Source organism: Pituophis catenifer, unplaced genomic scaffold (genome assembly GCF_029215685.1).
Source record: "Pituophis catenifer annectens isolate HBS135680 unplaced genomic scaffold, rPitCat1.0.hap2 SCAF_2, whole genome shotgun sequence".
Classification (NCBI taxonomy): Eukaryota; Metazoa; Chordata; class Lepidosauria; order Squamata; family Colubridae; genus Pituophis; species Pituophis catenifer.
The window spans coordinates 246142257-246165892 of NW_027256882.1; the positions used below are offsets into that span (position 1 = coordinate 246142257).

At 33.8% G+C, this 23636-nt stretch overlaps 1 protein-coding gene across 1 annotated transcript in view; it reads left to right on the forward strand.

The window, feature by feature from the left end:
• MCC (MCC regulator of WNT signaling pathway) overlaps window positions 1–23636 on the forward strand; it is a 202918-nt gene that overhangs the window by 133274 nt on the left and 46008 nt on the right. Inside the window, exons 4-5 of the mRNA XM_070938731.1 lie at window positions 8569–8682; window positions 14603–14745. Coding sequence (XP_070794832.1) covers window positions 8569–8682; window positions 14603–14745 — 257 coding nt within the window. The remainder of the gene's footprint in view (window positions 1–8568; window positions 8683–14602; window positions 14746–23636) is intronic.

Consider the following 23636-nt stretch of genomic DNA (forward strand, 5'->3'; position numbering starts at 1 on the left):
CACATTAGCAATTCATACATTTTCTCAAATACCAGACCATTTTTTTTGCTTCTAAAAAAATTACTTAGAATTCTATCTCAGGCACTTTTGCTTTGTATTGGTAGTCTTTTGTCAACGTACAAGGCAGTACTGAAAACATAGGACTTTAAAAAATAATTTCCTGCTCAGAAATGTAAGAGTTTGAGTATGGTGTATTTCTACAACTTTAATTTTGTTTGAGTGACTTTTCCATTCATTGGCTGATATAAGCTTGAAAACCTGTTTGGTGAGAAAAATACATGAGCACATCTGTGTTTCTACCTAATCGTCACTGAGCTGTTCCAACTGGGTGGGGTAGAGCCTTGCTCAAGGTTAGGAGCAAAGCGTTGGCTGTTCAGACAGTCTTTGAGGCAGAATTACAACCTTTGGAATTCTGATACTCTTCTGAGGTTAGTGTGAATATTCATAAATATAAATGTTTTAGTAAGAGAATGAAATATTTAATAGTTAGAGGACAGAATAGACAATATCTGTAAGGGATCCATTGATTTCTTTACAAATGCAGAGAAACATTTTCCAGAAATTTACAGTTGGTCTTCTTTCTTTTACTAAGCTATTAAAAAAATATTATACATGGTTTTTGTCCTACAGCAAGTTTGTTCTAGGCTCAAAAATTATTTAAGAGCTTTTTCACTGAAAACATAACACCTATGTAAGATTTATGTAGGATTTATGAATACATATTAATGGGAGAAATATCTAAAAAGCAAATCTGATTCTTAGATCTCCTTTTTAATACTGGGTGTTATAAAGTACATACTGTGTATTTCTAACTAAGATTTTCTATTGTTAGCTCTTCATTAACTGGTTTCATAAAAAAGTTTCCCAGTAAAGTTTAGCACATAGGTCTGCAGTAAGACTGATGACCATGGAGTCAATAATAATGTGTATCTATCAACAAATTTACAAATTTACAGTTGCAATTGAGGATTATAATGGATTGCCATAGTATTGGTTATATTGCTATGTGTTCACAAAATTTAGTTTGAATTTTGCCATTTTCTAATTCCTGACATTTTTTTAATTTTAAAAAAAAAAGCCTATGGGTCTCCTGAATGCAAAAGTAATCTATTTAATGAAATACGGAAAAAATAGGTGCCCAAATCCTCATATTTATACACATACCCATGTATACAGTCATGTGAAAAAGAAAGTACACCCTCTTTGAGTTCTATGGTTTTACGTATCAGGACATAGTAAAAAAATCATCTGGTTCTTAGCAGTTCTTAAAAGTAGGTAAACACTATCTCAGAATAACAACGTATTACATCATGTCATCATTTATGAAAAAGAAAGACAATATGGAGAAAAACTGAAAAATGTGAAAAACTAAGTACACCTTATGATTCTATAGCTTGTAGAACCACCTTTAGCAGCAATAACCTGAAGTAATCGTTGTCTCTATGACTTTATCAGTCTCTCACATGGTTGTGGAGGAATTTTGGCCTATTCTTCTTTATAACATTGCTTCAGTTAATTAACATTTTTGGGCATTTATTTAGGTACAGCTCCCTTAACATCCTGCCACAGCATTTCAATCAGGTTGTGGCCTGGACTTTGACTAGGTCCTTGCAACACATTCTTTTCTTTTTCAACCATTCTGTTCTAGATTTGCTGATGTGCTTGGGATCATTGTCCTGTTGCATGACCCAGTGTTGGCCAAACTTTAGATGTTGGACAGTTGGCTTCACGTTTGAGTCTAGAATAGTTTGGTATACAGAAGAGTTCATGATCAACCCAATTACTTCAGGGTGCCCAGGTCTTGTGGCTGCAAAACAAGCCCAAATCACATCTTTAAACCACTATGATTGATGGTTTGTATGAGATGTTTGTGCTGATATGCTGTGTTTGGTTTTCGCCAAACGTGGCCCTGTGCACTGTCCACTTTGGTCTCATTTGTCCAAAGGACAGTGTTCCAGAAGTCTTGCGATTTGTTCAGATGCAAACCTAAGCGAACCTGCCATGTTCTTTGTAGAGAGAAGAGGCTTTCTCCTGGCCACCCTTCCAAACAAACCATGCTTGTTCAGTCTTTTTCTAATTATATGAACATCAACATTTAACATATTAACTGAAGCCTGTAGAGTCTAAGATATAACTCTTGGATTTTTTTCAGCTTGCTGGGCAGCAAAAATTGCTTCTCTAAGATCATTACTAATGTCTTTCCTCTTTGGTATTGTATTAACACACATCTCAGTGCCAGAGATCAGCAAACTCTTAAAACTTCAGCTTTTATAGAGGTAGTCACACTTGCTGATGATCAATTTATGTAAGGCACTTGAATAGCATTTGGCTGCTACTTAGCCTCTTCAGACCTATGAAAGCAGTAAGCCTGTACTTAGTTTTTCACACATGGCTTCTCCATTTTGGTTTCTTTTTCTAAAATAAATGTTGGCATGGTATAATATATCATGTGTTGTTATTTATCTGAGGTTGTATTTATCTACTTTTAAGAACTGCTAAGGACCAGATCATTTTTACTTATGTCCTGATAAGTTAAACCATAGAATTCAAAGAGGGTATCCTTCATTTTTTACATGACTGTACATATTAAATTTAGCTACTTTATATTGTTATTGCATTTGATTCTTTGTTCATTTATCAAAAATTATGTAACTGAGAGGTTTACAAATAAAAGCCATACAATCAATGGAGACATAAGTAAATATAAGTTAGACACAGAAGTAAAAATAAGTTAAAAAGGTAGAGGGAGTGTCCTTAACCCTTCCAAGTGTTGCATGTCCCTCTTAGATCCCTATGCCAGTTGGCAGAGCCAGGTCTTGTCACACCTCCTGAATGCCAGCAGAGTAGGAGTTGGAATAGAGCTGTGATTTATATGAAAGAAGTTTGGATACGAAGATAAATTTTTAAAAGATACCATAAATATCCCATAGCATTTGATGTACAACTATAAGTGTAACCATATCTTAGAGCAATTGCTGTAAGATTACAAATTGGAAGTATCAGCTAGGGACAGTTGTTGTTTCACTATATTTTATCTTTGGCCCTTGAGTTGAAAACAGATTCAACTCAACTTAACTCAAAAGCCAGCCATCAACACACCCCAATCAACACCTAAAAAGCTATTTACAACAGGCACTATAAATGCCACACACAGACCAGCACACACTCCCAGATTGGATCCTGTAAACAGACTCATAGGAAATATGGGCAATGTTTGAGGTGCTGAAAGTCATAACTCAGTCTCTTGATGTTCCAAGATACCACAAGAAGTCATCTGAGGATCTGACATCACTCAAAGGGACAAGATGAAAACAAAAATTAGGTTCTTTTGCTTGTGTTTCTCCTTTCTCTCTTCCACATATGTTAATGGTAAGAATGGAAAAAGAAACCACCCTCATTCCTATCATTAAGTTAAGCCCACTCCTACCCCACACTGGCATCAAATAGCAATTTAGATTGGATTTGAAAGGGTTTCAAAGAGGTATGAGATGTTCAGATATAATTTTACTTCTGCATCTACTACAGGCTAGGCCTTCTTTAATTTAGCTATTGCTCTCTTTCCAATTGTGTGGTTTAGAACCTTAAGGAAAATCTCTAGCTTGATCTACAATGAAACTTGCTCCAGGCACCGGTAACTTCTATGGACACAGCATTTCTCCTGCTTCCATGTTAAACAGGTGCAGGCCCCTTAGCTCCCTGTAGGGCACAACATACTTTAAAAAATAAACTACAACAAAGAAAACAAGAATTTTTAATCTGATCTTTGTTTGATTCAGAGTTTTTCTTTGTATTTGTGATGTCCTTGAACAGAACATCATTCCAATTCAGAATACAAAAAATGTTTTGTTGAGAAAAGATTTTATAGCCTCCATTTGCCTAGCCTTTCTTTGCCAAATGTGTTGGCCTTCATTGCCCTTCATCTCAGATGCCATGATTGCTGTCGCTGTGGGAGCTATAGTCAAGACATCTGGGCCACTGCTTATGAGAAGGATTTGTTAAACATATTATATATTTTTTCTTTTTAATTTATGTGTTTATTGCTAAAAATTTGAAGTACAAAGAAAGTAGCAAAAAGCAAGATGACACAAAAAGTCTGCTAAACTTGAATTTAAAAATGTAATTGAAAAAGGTGAAAAGTACATTACTTTTTGGTGATATATTTTCTGCTTCTTTTACATTTGTATCCCCAACCAAAAGCCACAGTTTAGGTATTTAAAATTTGTACTAGGAATTATTGGTCTCTTATTTGACTGAGATACAAAAGTTCTTGCTTGAGGATATTATATCTTCTGTGTGTGATATTGCTACTTAAGGATTGGGAATCCATAACTAGGAACCATTAAGTTGATCCAGTGAAAGATTGCAAATCCTTATTCAACAAACTATTAAAAAAACTATTAAACTATTAAAAAAACTGGATCATGGCAGAAATGGAGGTAGTGACAGATTTTATTTTCTTGGGCTCCAAGATCACTGCAGATGGTACTGCAGCCAAGAAATTAAAAGACACTTGCTCCTGGGGAGGAAAGCTATGGCAAATCTAGACAGCGTACTAAAAAGCAGAGACATCACCCTGCCAACGAAAGTGTGAATAGTCAAGGCTATGATTTTCCCAGTTGCAATGTATGGCTGTGAAAGTTGGACCATAAGGAAGGCTGAGTGCCAAAGAATTGAGGCCTTTGAACTATGGTGCTGGAGAAGACTCCTGTGAGTCCCTTGGACTGCAAGGTGATCAAACCGGTCAGTCCTAGAAGAGATCAACCCTGACTGCTCTTTAGAAGGCCAGATCCTGAAGATGAAACTCAAATACTTTGGCCACCTAATGAGAAGGAAGGACTCACTGGAGAAGAGCCTAATGCTGGGAAAGATTGAGGGCAAAAGAAGAAGGGGACAACAGAGAACAAGGAGGTGGCTGGATGGAGTCACTGAAGCAGTAGGCGTGAGCTTAAATGGACTCCAAAGGATGGTAGAGTACAGGAAGGCCTGGAGGAACGTTATCCATGGGGTCACAATGGGTCGGACACGACTTTGCAACTAACAACAACAACAATTCAACAAACTTATTGAGCCTTCTATCCAATAAACAAAAAAAGCAATACAAGGTTTTATGTACACCGAAGTTGCAAATTGCAGGCCTTTTATATTAAAGACTATAGCTACATTAATACATTTTTTCTACACTTCCTTAGACATTAGGAAAATAAGATACTAATCCAGGGGTGACTGCTTCTGCATATTTTACAGATGTTTTAGCTATGATTTTTTAAATGATTTTGCTACAGTTTAAGCAACAAAGTTTTAGGGATGACTAGACAATCCGTAATGCTTTGGATCATTGTTTCAAGAATATTTCCTTACCTAAACAGAGAATTACAACAGGTAGGCAAAAATCAGTGGGAGTGGGACAACTTCCAACTTCTGGTTGGCTTCCCTATTGAGTTTCCTTGTGGGAAGCTGGCAGTAAGTGGCAGAAATCCTTCCTTCCTTCCTTCCTTCCTTCCTTCCTTCCTTCCTTCCTTCCTTCCTTCCTTCCTTCCTTCCTTCTCCTTTTCTTTCCAGCTTGGACACAGTGAGTCAATTTATTGTGGAAAGATCAGGTAAGTGTATCACTTTCAATGACTCTACTTTCACTTTTATTTCTGCTAAATAGTCAGAAATTGATAATATGTTCATGTCCAGTTAAGCTTTGCCTAGACACAAGTTCTGTATTTCATTTTTAGAAATCTTTTCCTTGCAGTTTTTTGTAGAAAGTGCTCCAGTCAAGCATGTAGCTGCTGAGGAGAGAGGATTGGTGTATCTAAAATGTCTAAGGAATTATGTTCCTCACTGTTGTTGTAAGATCCTCCTCTGGACAGGGTTTGATTGAGTAATAATGTTAACGTTCGTGCAGTCATTACTTAAGTTTTTGTTTTCACATGCTTTTTTAAAAATTCATTTATTTTTTATTTCTTCAGAGGTTTGAGAAATACATGTATGTCAGAATTCTTTTTTTTTTTTTGCCATTTTTTCCTCTTTCCTCTTTTCCATGCTATAATTTCCTCTTTATGCATAGGATCCAGTAAAAAGATTAAAAAGATAATATAAGATTAAAAAATAGAAATTTACCAATGCACTCTGATCACTAGGTGCTTTCATTTGGCCATTTTGGTTCCTTCCAATTTCTTAAAGGTGTATATAAGTCTTATCTCTCTGCTGCCAGTTTACTATGTAAAGAATAAATGCTGGGAGTAGCATAAATCTTCAATATCTATTTTGCACCAATGCTTGGCACATCTTTATTCAATTTTAGGAAAGTGTAAAAAAAATAGCTCATTTTTTCCAGTAAAGAGATAAAAGGTTTTTTTCCTTAAAGCTTTGTGACATTTGCTCTTATGTTAATAAGTGATACTCCAATTCAGTTAATTAAGTTAAGTTTAGTTCTGAGAAGACGTGCACTATTAAAGTATTTGTTTTTCCTTAGACTCCTTATGAGAACATTACATCTCTAATAATCATATTGAAAATGTGGGGAGGGCGGGTTGGTATGCCTTCAGATCAGTTTTTGACTCCTGGAGCTACCCTGGACAGATTCCTGCAGTTGTAGTAACAAGGTTTTCCTGAAGTAGTTTGCCATTGCTACTCCTTCCTAGGAGTGAGAGAATGTGACTGGCTCAAAATCACCCAGATGATTTTATGGCTAAGGCAAGACTAGAACTCACAGTCTCCCAGTTTCTAGCATGGTGCTTTAACCAGTAAACCAAACTGGCTGTTTTTAAATATGTATGTTCATTAAATTCTTCAATAATATATTATTGAGAAAGGCAGCCATTTTATAGGAAAATTGTTTTATTCATTTATATCGAATAATAACAATTAAGATGATCTGCTGTGGATACATCAGGATTCTCTGCTGCATCAGAATTGTTTCTTGATGGGCAAATCCTGTCCTTGAATGTAACCTGCCCAGAATAATCTGGAAGTCAATTAACCTACAAATCTAATTAAATAAATGGATAATGAAGTAACCATTTTTAAGAGAGCATAATGTAGGGTACTCCTAAGAAAATAAATAATAATAATAATAATGAAGGATTTGTAAATGTTAGTTCAATGATAGTTCATCTGCCTATAAAGCAGTAACCTTGGCAATAAAAATACAAAATCACAAAAAAAACATTACATCTTGCCATTTTAAATCTCAAATTTCTAAGTTGAGTATTTAAGCAGCTGGTATCAACTGGATTTCACATTCTTTTCCATTTGGATCATTGTTTTCACTTTGAGATTGGGACTGAACTAATAATCTTTATGATTAATCTTTATGATTCATAAACTAGTTTTTATGATTTAGACACTATACAAGAGGAGCATATTCCCACTGATTTTACTAGATTTTGTTGGGTAGGTTGTTGAACTGGTGGTAGTGAACCAATTTCACAGTATTTTAGAGAAAATGGATTGATCAGGTCCAGGTTTGAAGACTTGGGTCAGTATAGTGAACCCCTTCTAGACTAACCTTTCAGTGACTTTTTATACCATCAATCATGGTATCCTGTTGGACTATATGCAGAGGTTGGAGATAACAGACGATGGCCTATAATGGTGCTGCTCCTTCTTCAGTGGTTAGTTCCAATCTGTGACATTGAGGAAGTAGAGATTGTCTAAGTGGTCCCTGAGTTGGTATTACTGCTTGATGTCATCCAGTGGGGTAATGTATCCTGAGAATGCTGATGATACCCAGTTGTACATCACTGTTGTTGATGTTCTTTTCTGGTGCCTGAAAGCTACCTGGGTCTGGCTGGAAAAAACAGCTGAAGGTGAAGCCTAGTAAATCTGAACTGCTGTACATGATAGCAGGGTTCTCTGTTGCATCGGAGTTGTTCCTTGATGGTCAAGAACTTGAGTGTTTGTTCTGGTTGGTTTCCTAGTACAGTTTAAGGTGTTGGTTTTAACCTTTCAAGCCCTTTATGGCTTGTTGCCTAGTGCAATGCAGTCTGCTCCAGCCATTACTGGCTCCATCACATAGATCAAGCATAGAGAACTATTACTGATCCCACATTTTTGGAAGGTCCAGGAGGCTAAAGTTAGAAGTGCTACCTTTCTCTAGTGGAACCAATTCTGTGGATTGGCCTCCTAGTTTTAATTAAGCTACCGTCCTCATTGATATTATAGAAGTTTTTAAAGATGGAGTTACTCAAAAGGCTTTTCCTAATTTTATTAAGCCATATTTACATATTTATTTTTATTGTGTTTTGTGTTTGGGTGGTATTGCTTTATTGCTGTTATCAGTGAATGTTTTACTTGCTTTTTGTAACCAATGTCAGCTTTCAAAAGTCCCTAAATTGTGGCAGAGTAGAAATTTGGTTAATAAATGAATTATTATTAAAAAAGAAAATGTATTAAATATTAATGCTGGAAATATACAAAGTAGAATTATTTGAATAATGTGAAATTATTTGTTCTATTTATTCATTTGAAATTCCAAATTATGAAAAAATTATATATGAATTATACCACTTGCATTGTCTCAACCAGAACACATTTATTGATTGTATTTAATTTTAGCTCCATTTTGTTTATATGTTACAGTTCCACTTAGCAGCCCTGGCATCTTTGAAAGGCGACATCGTTGATCTTAATAAGCGCTTACAGCAAACAGAACGAGAGAGAGATTTGTTGGAAAAGAAATTGGCAAAAGCCCAGGTTAGTCATTATTCAACTTACTAAAATGGCCTTGGCTCAATACCTCAAGCATTTAAACCAATCAAAAGAATTGTTGCATCAAAGGCATCAAATGTGACTTTTCACAGATGAATATAACAAAGTCTATCAGAGTAGTTTCTTGATACTAAGGGCATTGCGGAACAAAATTGTGTTATTTTTCTAAACAAAAGAACATAATACATAATCAAGTTATTGCCCTATTCAAAGAGTTTGTACAGTTTATGAAAAACAAAATTCCTGCAAATATGACCAAAAAATTTCATACCATGGAAGTGGTACATTCAGTTCAAAAGGGTATGCATATTTATTGAGCTTCTCATCCGTTGAAACAAAATTTCTGTTTGTAGAAAAATTAATTGATTTATAAGCGCTTGAAAACAGTTATCATGATTCAGCATGGATTTCTGAAAAATGCAAGTCTCCTGCAGTGTCTTGCTAGACTAGCTGTGTTTTACTTTCTGGTATTAAGCTTTCTTAATAGATTGTGGCAATATACATATACTATACCTTTATTTTAGCAAAACATTTGATAAAAGGGCAGAAAATATTTGATTAGCAGACTGGGTAAAGCTGGACGAGATGACATGACAGGTTGATGCATACAGTAACAGTCTCAAAATTGCACTTGAAGAATATTCACTACTGACTATTTCATCATATTAGAGTGTTATTGGGTGTGATGCCACAAGACTGGAACCTGATCCTAGATTTTTAAAACAGTCTTGTAATGACTTGGATGAATTGGTAGAAGAAAACAAATGTCAGATGATACAAAGTAGAGTAGGACAGTTAATACCAAAGAAGACAGAAGTAAAATTCAAAACAATCATGAGAGATTAGAGAAATGGGCTGAAAGATAATATAATGAATTCAGTAAAGATAAATACAAAATTCTTCACTTAGGAAACTAAATGAAGCCACAAGTAAAGGATGAGAATACCTGGCTTGGTAATAACAGTTATGAAAAAAAAGGTGAGTAGCAATGTGATGCATTGAATAAAAAAAAAAGTCAAATGCAAAATTAGGCTATATCAATAAGAATATAGAACAAATATTTCCTGTTATAGATATTAGGATGGTACAAAATATTCAGGAAATACTCAAATGGTTGCTAGTGAATAGCAATTTTTTCTTTAATGCTACAAAGGTGTGAAGAAAACAAATTTTAACTTTCAGTTTCTTTTTAGGAATTGTTCATCTACTATTTATCTCTGAATTGTTAATGTCAGATCCAAACTATCAGGTCCACACATAAAGGTTTCAGTTTATTGCTTTATTGCTCATGCCTATACATTGGAATCTTCTTATGCCCCAGGTAAAACTAGATGGGGTTCGACAGCATTCAAGATGTTCGACCATCCTCTTTTGACTACATAAAGACTTTAAACTAATTCCCTGCTTCACTCCTTCCCCTGACTCTGCTAGTCTGTCTCCTACAGGTTCAGCTTTGACTGCTTTCCCAGACTATGTTAGAAAAGGAAAACTTGACCAGAATACTTTATCAACTTGTTAATTTGAGAAACTAAAATTTGGCTTCACCTCTTTTATACCTTTCCTTGTTTTGTCATCATTATATATTTGGAGCTAAGTTGCCATTTAAATTCTTCTTGTCCATGAACCTTGCAAAGTTCCCTCCTTCTTTTCCCCTAACTTTTTTCTATATCTTGTAAATGGTTTTTTTATCACTGCCACTTGATTTAGAGAGATCTTGATTTCTTCCATTCCTCAGCACTAATATCTGAGCTGCTGTCTTTGACTAGGTTTCTCTCTTGCCATCTGTGGGGGTGATTTATTGTCCTACAGCAGAAACCTCTGACTGTTCTCAGTTGGAATTTTATGTTGCAATTTCAGCTGAGTTTCTTTCCTCCAATGTCAGCTTTTCTGCTGCTGGAGGCCATACTCTGTAGCCTAATACAAGGGAACTGCAGTTGTAATTCCTGGCCTTGGCTCTTCCTCACTTGACAAACTCACAAAATTAAAGAACCATTTCTTTTTCATGGGCTTCATTCTCTGCTAACCAGTTTATTAGCCAAAATCTACATTGAACGTTGCTATGGACAAAGCTTGACTGCTGGGTTGAGTAACCCATTGTTACTGCAACTTGCTTCTACTTGCTACTTAAGTATTAAGACATACTTATTACTCCTTGCTCTTTGTATTTTCCCCATAACAACAAGCTAGAGAGGTGAGTTGGGCTGAGAGAAAGTCACTGGCCCAAAGTCACCCAGCCAGCTTTCATATTTAAGGTGGGACTAGAACTCACAGTCTCCTGATTTCTAATCTAGGACTTTGTTTCAAGTTACTGGAGACTATCTGCTAACAATAATAGCAGGAAGATCAAAAAAGAAATGGTTGCTCAATTTGGAGTTAATACATAACCCAGAATTGTGTATCCTTTGATTAGTATTAATATAATTTAATAATCACAAACTATTACATTCATGACATTTCCATTGTTGTTTGTTAGTCTGCCTTAAATTCTCTGAGTAGTTTCCTAGTATGCAGTATATCTATGGTGTTGTCAGTGCAAAGCATGATTACTTCACTCCTTTCAGTATGAAATCTGGGATTTTTTTTAATATGGGGAAACTACGATATCAAGCAGGCAAGTGTACAGTAAGATCATCACGTCACCAGATAATTATTCTTTTGAGATCACGTACTAGCTATAATTATTAATTTTAAGGAGGATTATAATATACCTACACTGGGAACAATTTTGTTTTGAGACTGAAGGAGTTTTCAAAAAAAGTTGTTAATCCAGAAGGAAGAGCACTAGAGGCATATTCTGTCACCTCCACTTTTCAGTGCCTATACTGAAAAATATTTGATGAATTAAGACCTTCACCCTGATCGTCAATAAATAATATATAATTTAAGATATACAGATGGTACTATGCTCCTAACAGAATAGTAGAGGAACTAAAGAGCCTGAGAATAGTGAAAAGTGTAGGTTACATTTTAATACAAAACCCCCAAAGTGAAGATGTAAAATAAAAACAATAATCAATTATACCTTTCTTTAGCAAGACAAAAAAAAATGACAATTTTGGAAACTTAAACTTAGAAGATGAGAAAAAAACTGGCGTTGTAAAGAAGCAAATAAAAATTGCCAGGAATACTGTTTTAGAAATTAAAAATATTCTAATCTCAAAGAAAATAGATTTAAAATGAAGAATTAGAATGATCAGAAGCTGTATTTAGTCAATTCTCCTTTATAATTGTGAAACATGGAGAATGTCCAAGGAGACTAAGAACAGTCTGAAAGCCTTTGAAATATAGTTTCTAAGGAGAATCTTGAGAATCTCTTGGAGTAACAAAAGATCAAAGCCTGGAAGTCCTAGAGATGGCGGGGGGGGGGGGGGGGGGGGGAAGGTTCATGATGACCATAAAAAACTTAAATATTTGGGTCATAGATGCATCTCTATATAATGGACTTGGTTAGAAGGAACAATAGAAAAGAAGTAAGATCTCACAAAGCAGCACCTACAGTAACCATTTACATAATTGGATTTCTCTAAATTATGAAGAATTGCAAGAGTAGCATAGGGGGGATATGGTCATCCACATCCTGGAAGGAGAAGACACTTGAACTATATTAAACGTATTAATACACAGATACTCTTTGATAAAAACAGATTATTAATTAAAGAAAAAACCATTTAATAATCTTTGATATACTAGAAATATGCAATTCAATATTTTTAATGATTTGTACTATTAAAAAATAGCTGGTATGTGGCTGTGAATATTTTAATATACAAGTTAACTAATATCAGTTTTCTAAATTCTGATTATTTCCAAGTATTAAAAATAATTGTTCAATTAATTAAAATGTTATATTGTGAAATATTTGCTGCTGTGATAAAAGAGTGAGAAATAGCATGGAGTAACTTCTTTAAATGATTTGACAGTTCCATAAAAAAAACATGAATTGTTTTCCAGTGAAGTTAATGGGGTAGTTACAGTATGTAATGGATTGCACAGTTATCTAGCTTAGATTTCTGGTCTAGTTTTCAGGCAGTGGTTGTTTTACCGTAAAATAATGGAATATGTATTCCATAAACCCATCAGATATGTGAAGATTATCCCCATATCAGGATTATTAAACATTCTCATCAATCCACTGTCATTAAAGCATTATCCCAGCTACTCTAAAGAGAAAAAGGTTTTGCATCCAGTTTTGCTCCTACTCTAAATGAGTTAACTGGAAAACTAGCCGCCTCTTTTCCTTCGACATGACACACCTTGTAAATTATCATGAATAATTTGATTGATACATTGAGTAATGTAATGATCCAGTCTTCCTATGGAACTTCCATCACTTAAAATTTAAATTTAGTCTCATAATTAGCTGAGTCTACAGAGGTACAGTCTTTCCTTGTAATGAAGCTACAGTATGTTACTATAAGGTTTTATATCTAAAGTGAGAGGACCCATTAAGTTGTTGTATCAATATCCTAAAACTGATGGGGGTTTTCATTCCAAATTCTGTGATTCATATATACATTATAATGTTTTACATAAGTTGCCATCAGGAATGTTCCAGATCAATGTTTTTTGTAGGAGTCTTTCAGGGGTGGGTTCTACTTACCTTTACTACCGGTTCACAACAGCGCATGGGCAGAAGCGTCCTGATGACATCGGAATCAGTGCGTGGAACCTCCCACCGGTTTTACTACTGGTTCTATATAACCGGTCCAAACCGGGAGCAACCCACCACTAGAGTCTTCCTCTTCTTTAATATTAGGTTTGAGATTGGTATATAGCCAAAAATAATTTCAGTGTGGTCGATCTCACCAGGCGGGACACTTCTTTTTAGCAAACATACTGAACAGATTGGCCTCTTCTCTTTATAGTGGGAATGACATCCAGATGTCATTGCCACCTTTTTTTGCAGATCCAAACCATCCAGAAATCAACCTTTTTACAACTTACTAGAACAGGAAATGCACATGATAATATAGCAGGAGGTTTTTTGAAACCAGTATTGTGCAGGAAGATCCAAAAGTTCTGAAAATTGTAATTCAACAGCATTTTAAGGTTTTTTTTATTATTATTTTTATTTGATTTATATGCCGCCCTTCTCTGGAGACTCAGGGCAGCTTACAATGCGTTAAGCAATAGCCTTCATCCTTTTGTATATTTATACAAAGTCAGTTTATTGCCCCCATAATCCGGGTCCTCATTTTACCTACCTTATAAAGGATGGAAGGCTGAGTCAACCTTGAGCCTGGTGAGATTTGAACTTGCAGTATTTGCAGGCAGCTGATGTTAATAACAGTGCTTTAGTCTGCTGTGCCACCAGGGCTCTTAATAGTTTATAGTTTCTGTTACCTACTATAAATTATATTATGGTGATGAAAATACATTATCCCTGTGCTGTGACTGTGCACAGTAGATTTCCTTTGTTTTATTTAGTTAGTACATTTATATGGCAATTCAAATCAAACTACTGTATATAATTCTCGGTGGTATACAAAAATAATTAAATAAAAATACAAAATAAAAAGAACAGATACCACAAATGGAAACTAAAACAATTAAATGGCAATCAGAAATAAAATATACTGTATCCGACCAGCTTGGAACTTTCCTCATATTGCCCCAGGAGCCTAGGGACAGAACAGGGTTTTAAATATCTTTCTAAACTTCATTTGGTGCTTTTTTATTTTTACAAAGACAAATAATTTCACAAAATAGTGAGATTCACACAAAAATTAGTATTATTACGGGTTATATTAATCCTTGAAGTTTTTTTTTTTTTTGTTAATCAGTTTAACGATCTAAACCTAATTATCAGTTTTTATATGTTTGGGAAGATGATGTAAAATAACATCATGCCTCATGTTCCATATTGCTTCCATATGACCTCTAAATGTTTTTTTACACTGTTTAGTGTGAGCAATCTCACCTAATGAGAGAGCATGAAGATGTGCAAGAGCGTACAACGCTTCGTTATGAGGAACGGATTACAGAGCTTCATAGCATTATTGCAGAGCTAAATAAGAAAATAGATCGACTGCAAGGAACTACTATAAGGTACAATGATAAATGTATTTATTAACAAGATACTACCATGAACATACTTCTTGGGTTTCACGAAAACAATTTCTCTTTCTAAATATACATTCTTCCAGACTTTAGTTTATAACACCAGTGACTGAATTCTGTATTCTGCTTCCCCTGTTCATATCCTGGACATTTAATAAAACCTCTTGCCCAACATTCAAATCATTTCTGAATATTTTAAGAATAACTGTAAGTCCACCTATATTGGACATTTTTTCTAAGTCCTTAACATTACATATCAAATAACACAGAATTAAAAGTTCATTTTTAAAAACCCTTAAGCTTAACTATTTATAATAGGAATAAGAAACTTGAGGCCTTCACAGTCTGTCAACAATCTTCTGATCACTGGAGAAGATTATATTATTGATAACAGGAACAGAACATGTTTTGTTTGCAATAACCATGAAGATTGAGAAGCTGTAACACTCATTCCAGTAATTTCCATGCCAGTGCTGGAGAATATGTTCAATGAGGGTTCATAGATAAAACTCTGCTCCATAGTAGATCAGGAGCCCTGTAATGAAAGAGAAAAAGGTATTTTACTCTTTAACAAGATTGCATTTCCAAAAATCAACCAAAGAGTTGTTGGTAAATTAGCAGTGCCCAGATTTTGCCAGGGAACATGATACTGTGCTTTGCTGACCATTTTTGGCATTAGATGATTCTTAATATCTTTCTTTAGCTTCTTACATCTTCCAGAGCTGTCTATCCTTGAAACATTAAGGCATCACACACTCTTGACTATAAATGAGTATTATTCATGTGTAGTCCATATTAATTCTACCAACTACTCTGATCCATTGCTTTTATACAAGAAAACTCTTTAGTGTTACATAGATTTGTTGTCCAAATCATAAGCTTTTATCACTATATGGTAAAACTACATGTACAGAGTATGCAAAATATATGGAAAGAAACATTTTAGTAATGAAGGCTAATAGTTTTTTATTCAGTATTATCTGTGTATGTAAGACTTTGCAAAGTAAGATCCATACCAAATTACAACAATAAGCTCTTAATGCAATTCCATTTGTTATTCTTTCTTATTCATTCAGTGGACTTATATGGTTGCCTATCTCATATTCATGACTATGGACAGCTAACAAAATAAAAAAACCTGATAAAAATATATGCAAATAATATAAAACCCATAGCAGCAGAAAAAATTATAAAGGCCCAATTGAACAGTCAACATAACCAAACTGGGAGCCCATCTCTAGAGCGCCCAGTTTCAAGCACAAAGCCATATCTTCAAGGCCTTATGAAAGGCCAACAGGGAAGGGACCAACCTTGTGTCTGAAGGAATGATATTTCAGAGGATGGAGTGCCATGACTGCAAAGGTTTTCGTCCTGGACCCTGCCAATTGCCTTTCACTCATACTGGATTGAATGGCACAGGTAGAAATAATTTAATGACGTCAAAAATTAATATAAGCAGAGAGTGTGCAATACAATGTAATATTATATATTTCTTCTCTAAGACTTTCTTTAATGACAGGATTGATTTGGTTTTTAGTTTTACCAAAGATCTTCCAAATTTATTCAACAAAGCATACACAAAGCCACAAAACAATATGAGTTGGATAAGACATTAACACTTTCAAATGCATCTGATGGAGGTGACATAATAATTAAAAAGTCAAGCCAATTATCATTCTGAATTGTCTTACAAAAATGCAATTGCTTATTCTCCAACTGCTTGGAATAACATATCTTTAAAGAGGTGCAGTTATGTACAATTTAATATGAGATTTGAAATCTGAAATAGGGCTGTTTAGTTGTTTTTAACAAAAACTTGTTACCAAAGGTTTGTGAAAAATAGGCTGTAGCATTGTAAATTATGTGACTTGTTCATAAATTGTTACAGCAAAAATCAGTATTCTAGCTCTGAGTATTGTGGCAAAGTGGCTTGGAAGTTGTAATTATTGTAATGAAGTCAAATAAACCCTCTTCTGCTTGGTATGCAACAAAATATATTGACTAAATTCCTGTGTTTTGGAATTTGAATACCTTTGGAAGAAACAATCAACTACAGCAGATCCAGAATGCTGTGACCAGGCTTCAATTGGGTAGGGTCCAGCCCAGGGGTGAAATCCAGCAGGTTCTGACAGGTTCTGGAGAACTGGTAGCGGAAATTTTGAGTAGTTCGGAGAACCGATAAATACCACCTCTGGCTGGCCCCAGGAGTGGGGAGGGAATGGAGATTTTGCAGTATCCTTCCCCTGCCACGCCCACAGAACTGGTAGTAAAAAAAAATGGGATTTCACCACTGGTCCAGCCTCAGCTTCACGGTTTACCATGATTGATAAACATCATTGTTTCCATGTCAAATTTAAAATGCATGGTTTTACATAAAAATCTCTTTAAGACTTGGGAACTGCCTACTCTATTAGTATATCACTCAAGTCATCATTTGTGGAGTGTTGCCCAAGTAGAAGCCCAGCTGGAATCAACCATGACCATTTCTACACAGTATCTTTGCCCCAAGGGCCATATTAAAACATAGAATATAATCAAAACTGAGTTCTGACTTCTGAATTTAGCTGACGGAGCAAAGAATTAACTGATGAAGTAAGATTAATTAGAATGTGTCTATAGGAAGACACGTTGATCTGAGATTTTTTAGAGGGCATTATAAAAATTAATTGTATAAAATAGACCTTGGTTAACAAATGGTAAAAGATAAATTTGCAAATTACATCATTAATAAAAATACTAATATTCTTACACATTTGATTAGTCAATGTTTTAAAATGTAATTCTTAATAAAAAATTTAATAACAAGTATGCAGAAAACTAAAATCTTGATTTCTAGTAAGGAAAAATATTATGCGGCAATTGTTGTGATAGATCAGGTTAACCTCCTATTATGTGGCAAATAAAACTATAATGTTACCAAAGCAGTAAAGGAAATAACAGAGTTAATTAAGTTTTATTCTCTCTTTTTAAGTGATACGATTTTGAAATTATAATCACCTACTGTATAACTGAACCAGTTATAGCTCAAAGTATTTTCATTGTACTTTTTTAAAAGGGACTCATGTTAAAATTCTTTCAAAATATAATAGTGGATACTTTAAATTACAATTCCCTTTTTAATGATAATTACAAGTTATGATTCATAACTTTTTAAAATGATGTGAAAACCTTTTCCAGTTATATAATGAACTTTTGTTGTTACTATTGTTGTTTAGGGCTCTGTTCGGTATGAAATGATAAGCTTCAGCTCCTATTATAATATATTCTTATGCCATTCATTCTGTATTTTTCTGCCAGAATAAGGTCAACATTAACAATATCTCATGTGGCTAACTTAGGAAATTGGAAGCTAACACTGATGCTTTAATAGATATATCATGTGATTAATAATAATATTATACATTGTCACAAATTGTCCTTGGCTTACAATTTATTCTCCATGCACGTGTAATCCTTAACCTTATCAGCTCAAATATAGATGAGGAAATTAAAATCTCTTGGTTCATTAAGGATTCCCTATATAGTCATGGCCTTATGAACTTTTTGAGCTCTGCTACATTGCTAAAGAAATTTGCCTATGATTAGACCCACATCCCTATTGAGATTAAAACAGAGGAAGGGAGCAGAGCAGCTAAATATTAGGAAGGATAACAGGAAGGATGAGGACAATAATATGCTAATAACTTAAAGTTTGATAGTCATATCTAATATTTTCTATTGGATTATGATTTATTCTAATGGTAATTGTAAGTATAAAAGTAAAATTTGCAAATAATTCAACTTTTTATAAATTTTTAAAGAGGTAATAGTGGAAGGATTTTTTAAAAACATGTGGAGTGTTTAAAGTTATAATTATAACTATAGAGTATCTTAGAAATGTAAATAAGACCTAGAGTTAAGTTGAAACCTGTTCTTTGCATCCATACTAGTTTTTTTGTCAGGGTTATGAAAATAGTTTACCATTTTTCCTTCTAGGATTTTTTTACATCATAGTGTACGTATGAATAATTTAAAGAAAAAGATAGTTAAGCACCACATTGTTGAATCTTTTTATGCTATAAAGTTTGCATCAAAAGATCTAATTCTTCTATTAAAAATATAGGCATTGCTCTAAAATTCATTAATGCAAACAAAGGAGTACTGACAATATTCACTACTTGAAATCATTATTTTCCTATTGAAAAATTGAGCTAAAATGGAAAATATCATTGCTGCTCGCTATTTTTTCTTTATTCTTTGTAAAGTTTTGTGTGTGTAAATAGATAGATGTTAGTTCAAAATATACATTTTTTATAAGCAATAGGGTAAAGCCTTGTTTCTCATTTAGCTTAACTAAAATAACATTTCTACATCCATTTATTATGTTGTGGATTATATAATTAATTTAGACCAGTTTATCTTGCCACTTTTGGAAGTCTCTGAAATAATGACTTGAAAAAAGCAAACTGTATTTGATTAACTCTTCTTAATTTTAGGAATGCTTAACTAGCGAATGTAGAGATGTTTAACTTCTGCTTAGATCTTTACTGGTATGTGACATACCCTACACATTGTCATTTAGAATTCTGTAAAAGCCTATCTTGATAGCAAATAATTCTATGCTTTTATGCTACATATTTATTTTACACTATAAATTTCTTAGAAGTAAGATTTCTTATTGTTTCTTAATTTTCTTCTAGTGAAAAAATATTTTTTTCTCTTTATACCCAAAAAGGATTTCCCTTTCTCCATATTCCTTAAAATATAAATCTCTTAACTTTGCAAAATTGATTTGTTGTTCAAGGGAACAAAGTCACCTATTCAGATTACCAAAAGGTCAGAAAAAAATGAAGGATTGTTAATCAGTGTTCATATGAGAAAACTAACAGTGAGAAGATTTTAACACAAATATTAACATAACTTGAATTATAACAACTCTTTTATTCACAGAGGATTTCATACCATAGATATCAAGGTATTGTGGCAGCACTGATTAAAACAGAATGAAAGTTGGAAAAAGGCCAAATTTTAGATTGTATGTAAACCATGAGAGAATTACTGTGCACACACACACACTGTTTGAATTCCAAATTAATTCCTTAGTGGAGGAGTGTATGGGGAGTAAAAGTAAAAATTTGTATAATTCCTTGAATTTATTTAATGAGAAAAGCAAACTTATCTGATTTGTTATTAGAAGGATAAGTAATTGTAAGTTAAAATAGGATTGTGATGTGATTGAAAGTTAGCAATGGCTAAATTAATAACTAGAAAATTAGGTTTTTGTAGAGAGAGCTTTGATTAACTCAGCATATTTCAAAATACTTCTATTATTATGTATACTTAATAGTTCTCAAAAATAAATTTAAACAGCATAGCAATTAGCTGTGCCCAGAATGTCACATATATGATATTTCTTTTTTATGTATATATTTATTATATTTTATCAATAGGAATAAAATGCAGAACAGAAAAAACAAAAAACATACATCCATCAGTAACAATAACAAAAAAGAAAAAAAAATGACCCAAACATCCAACATTAAACATACTAAAAAAATCCATCCTGGCTGGATGCTGAAAAGGAAAATTTAAAAAACCTGATAAATATATATTTCTTGAAACATTAGATAGATAGCTTTATTGATTAGCCTATAGGCCATATCAAAGCACAAGGTTCAAACACATATCACCAATAAAATCGTATACAAACAATTTAAAATAAGAGTAGAGTAAAATACAATAGTTATAAGATATAATTTAATACATAAATATGTAAAATGGAATAAAATGACATAAAATTTTATTTTGGTGTCACCCTTACAATCTACCCCAATCAGTCCCACGTATGCAGATCTCAACTCAACCCTTTTGTTTAAGTACTGTGCTGTGTTAAATGTTATTTTCAGGTTCTGGCCGCACATAAAGTAAGTTGTTTTGATATGGGGATCCCAATGGTTCATTCGTTTGGTATATAGACCAAGGTACCTGTCTCTCACCCCCTTATACAAGCAACAATCAAATAGGATGTGAACCAGATCTTCTACCTCTGCCACTCTGCAAATGCAGAGATGTTCATTGTAGGGTATAGAATGGAATCTCCCATATCTGACCATTGTGTCAAGCTATTCGAATCTCGCTCGCGTAAATATCTCTCTAAGATGTTTTGGCAGTTGTAACTTCAAATAGCTGTCTACTTGAAAAGTACGTTTGTATCTTGAAACATTAGTGGTCATGCAGACTTTAATATGCTCTCATTAGGACAATGTATTATATCATTGAAAATTGTATGTAATGATATCTTCTGAAAATATCACCTATCATAAGATGGTATTTGTGATTTGAAAGTATTAGCCTTCCTTCTCTAATTCTCTAAGGAAGACTGTTAAAGTGTTTGGTAATTATTTTAATTATCAATCACACTTTCAATTAAAACAACAATAACACATGCATAAGGTAAACAACAACTTTATTGCAGTATCAAAATAAAATGCAAAGTTAAGCAGCAATGGTATTGAAATATTAAAATGCAAGATTTAAAAACTCAGAAAAAATGTCAGTCTTCTTAAAGAGAGGCCGATTCCAAAAATGTGTATTAAGAATACTGTTTCCTCAGGTAAATACTTTGAAAGAAAACCAGCAATTATAATTTCCATAACTTGTTTGACTTGAAATGTTTACATATGCCATACACTTACTAAATAGCCTTACATAAATAGCTTTCAGTCTGGGGTCATACTGTAATACAACTTTCCATAGCAGAGTCTTCCGGATGTGTTGAACTTCACAATTCTCAGTCAGTACGACCAATACATCTATAGCAGGGGATCTCAACCTGTTAGGAACTGGGCCACACAAATAGTGAGTGAGCATGCAAAGCTTCACCTGTGCATGTGCAGGTTGCACGCAAAAACCAGGGCTGTGGAGTTGGGAGATAAATGTTCTGACTCCGACTCCGACTCCTCAGTTTTTTGTACTTCCGACTCCAACTCCAGGTACCCAAAATTTCTTCCAACTCCGACTCCACAGCACTGTCAGGGCTATGGAGTCGGGAGATAAATGTTCCGACTCCGACTCCTCAGTTTTTTGTACTTCCGATACGACTCCAGGTACCCAAAATTTTCTCCGACTCCTCGACTCCGACTCCGACTCCACAGCACTGGCAAAAACACCACTCTGCAATCCATGCAAAAGTTGTCTTCCGTGAAACCAATCCGTAGTGCCAGAAAGGTTGGGGACCACTGACCTAGAGGACACCAAAAAAATCAAACGTTTTGATTCCTTAAATAAAAAAGATGGTACAACACTTTTTTTTAAGAAAGTACTTACTTTCTTCATATAAGTATAATTCATATAAGTATTTAATTTTGTATATTTTAATATATGTGATATCTATGGGAGATGGAGCCATTTATTTACCAAATAAAATATGCAAGAAGAAAAAAATGAACAGTATAACGGTCTTGTTGGAAATACAAGTTGTGCGAAATGAAGTCATACTTAACTCAGAAATACTAATATTAACATGAGGCAGGGTATAAGCTTGCATATGTTAAAAAGAAAGGGAGCACATTAATCTGAAATACATTAAATTAGACAGATTTCTTTCAAAACTAAATTAATTTTGAGAAAGATATTCCTTAAATGGATTCTATAAAATGAAAATTAAAGAAGACTGATCAATCTTTCCTTTAAATGAAGGAAATTGTATGTATAAGGGATGCCCTCCAAATTGGCTGTACTGTGTTCAGCTATAACAAGTATGTGATGTTTATTTTCATACAAAAAAAGCTAACATAACCTCCTAGTTTGAATTTAACCCAATTTGGCTAAACAGAATAAATTTGAGATTCATTGCATCTTGTGTGTTCAGTTTTAATATGGTGAAAAGCTCATTCACCAGGAAAGAAGTAATTCAAGTTTTGAAATGAATGACTAATTGCAGAGAGTTGACTAAGTAAGCAAACAAATTATCCTTCTAACCAAAAAAGACATGTCTTCAACATCATGGTAATTGGTTTTTTTTTGCTTAAGGCTAATTATTGTTGGAGTGTAATGTTCCCAGTAATTAACATATTCATAGAGCGTTAACCAATATTTCATTATCATGTATTTTAATTTGTGTGTCAGTTACTGTGCTATTTAGAATTTAGTAAATTCTTCTTTAATAAATATATAGCTTTGATTTCAACTTTAAACAAACTTCTGGCATGTTTGGAATATTTCTTGGTTCTCCTAATAAACTAATACTTCTCATTTGAATTTAGTTTTGATAGTTTGAATAGTTGTGCACTTACATGAAGAGCAAGTAATAATTTTACGTTTTCCTTTGATCATAAACAGCTGGTATTTGATCACAAATAATTGCTATCCTCTTAAAGGAAAATACTCAACCAATTAAATCTAGGCATCTTTGAAGGAATTCTGTGGGCATCCAAAGTCTTCCAGTATTGCCTTCAATTGTAGTTGAATAGTTAAACGTACATATTTTCTTAGGAAGGAGAAAGCCCTTGAACTATGTATTTACAATACAATCTATTTGTTTTGAAATGTATTAGTGAAATACTTGTAAATAGTTTATGTACAATATGTCAGCACAATAGTATAAATTTTCTTATAAGGTATAAAATAATGACTTTTGTAGTTGTTAAAGTACAGGTAGTCCTAGACTTACAACAGTTCATTCAGTGACTGTTCAAAGTTACAATGGGACTGAAAAAAGTGACTTATGACCATTTTTCACACTTAAAACCACTGCAGCATTCCCATGGTCGTGATCAAAATTCAGATACTTGGCAACTGATACAGATTTATGATAATTGCTGTATCCAAGGGTCATGTTTTTTGCAACCTTCTGACAAGCAAAGTGAATGGGAAAGCCAGATTCATTTAACAACCGGGCT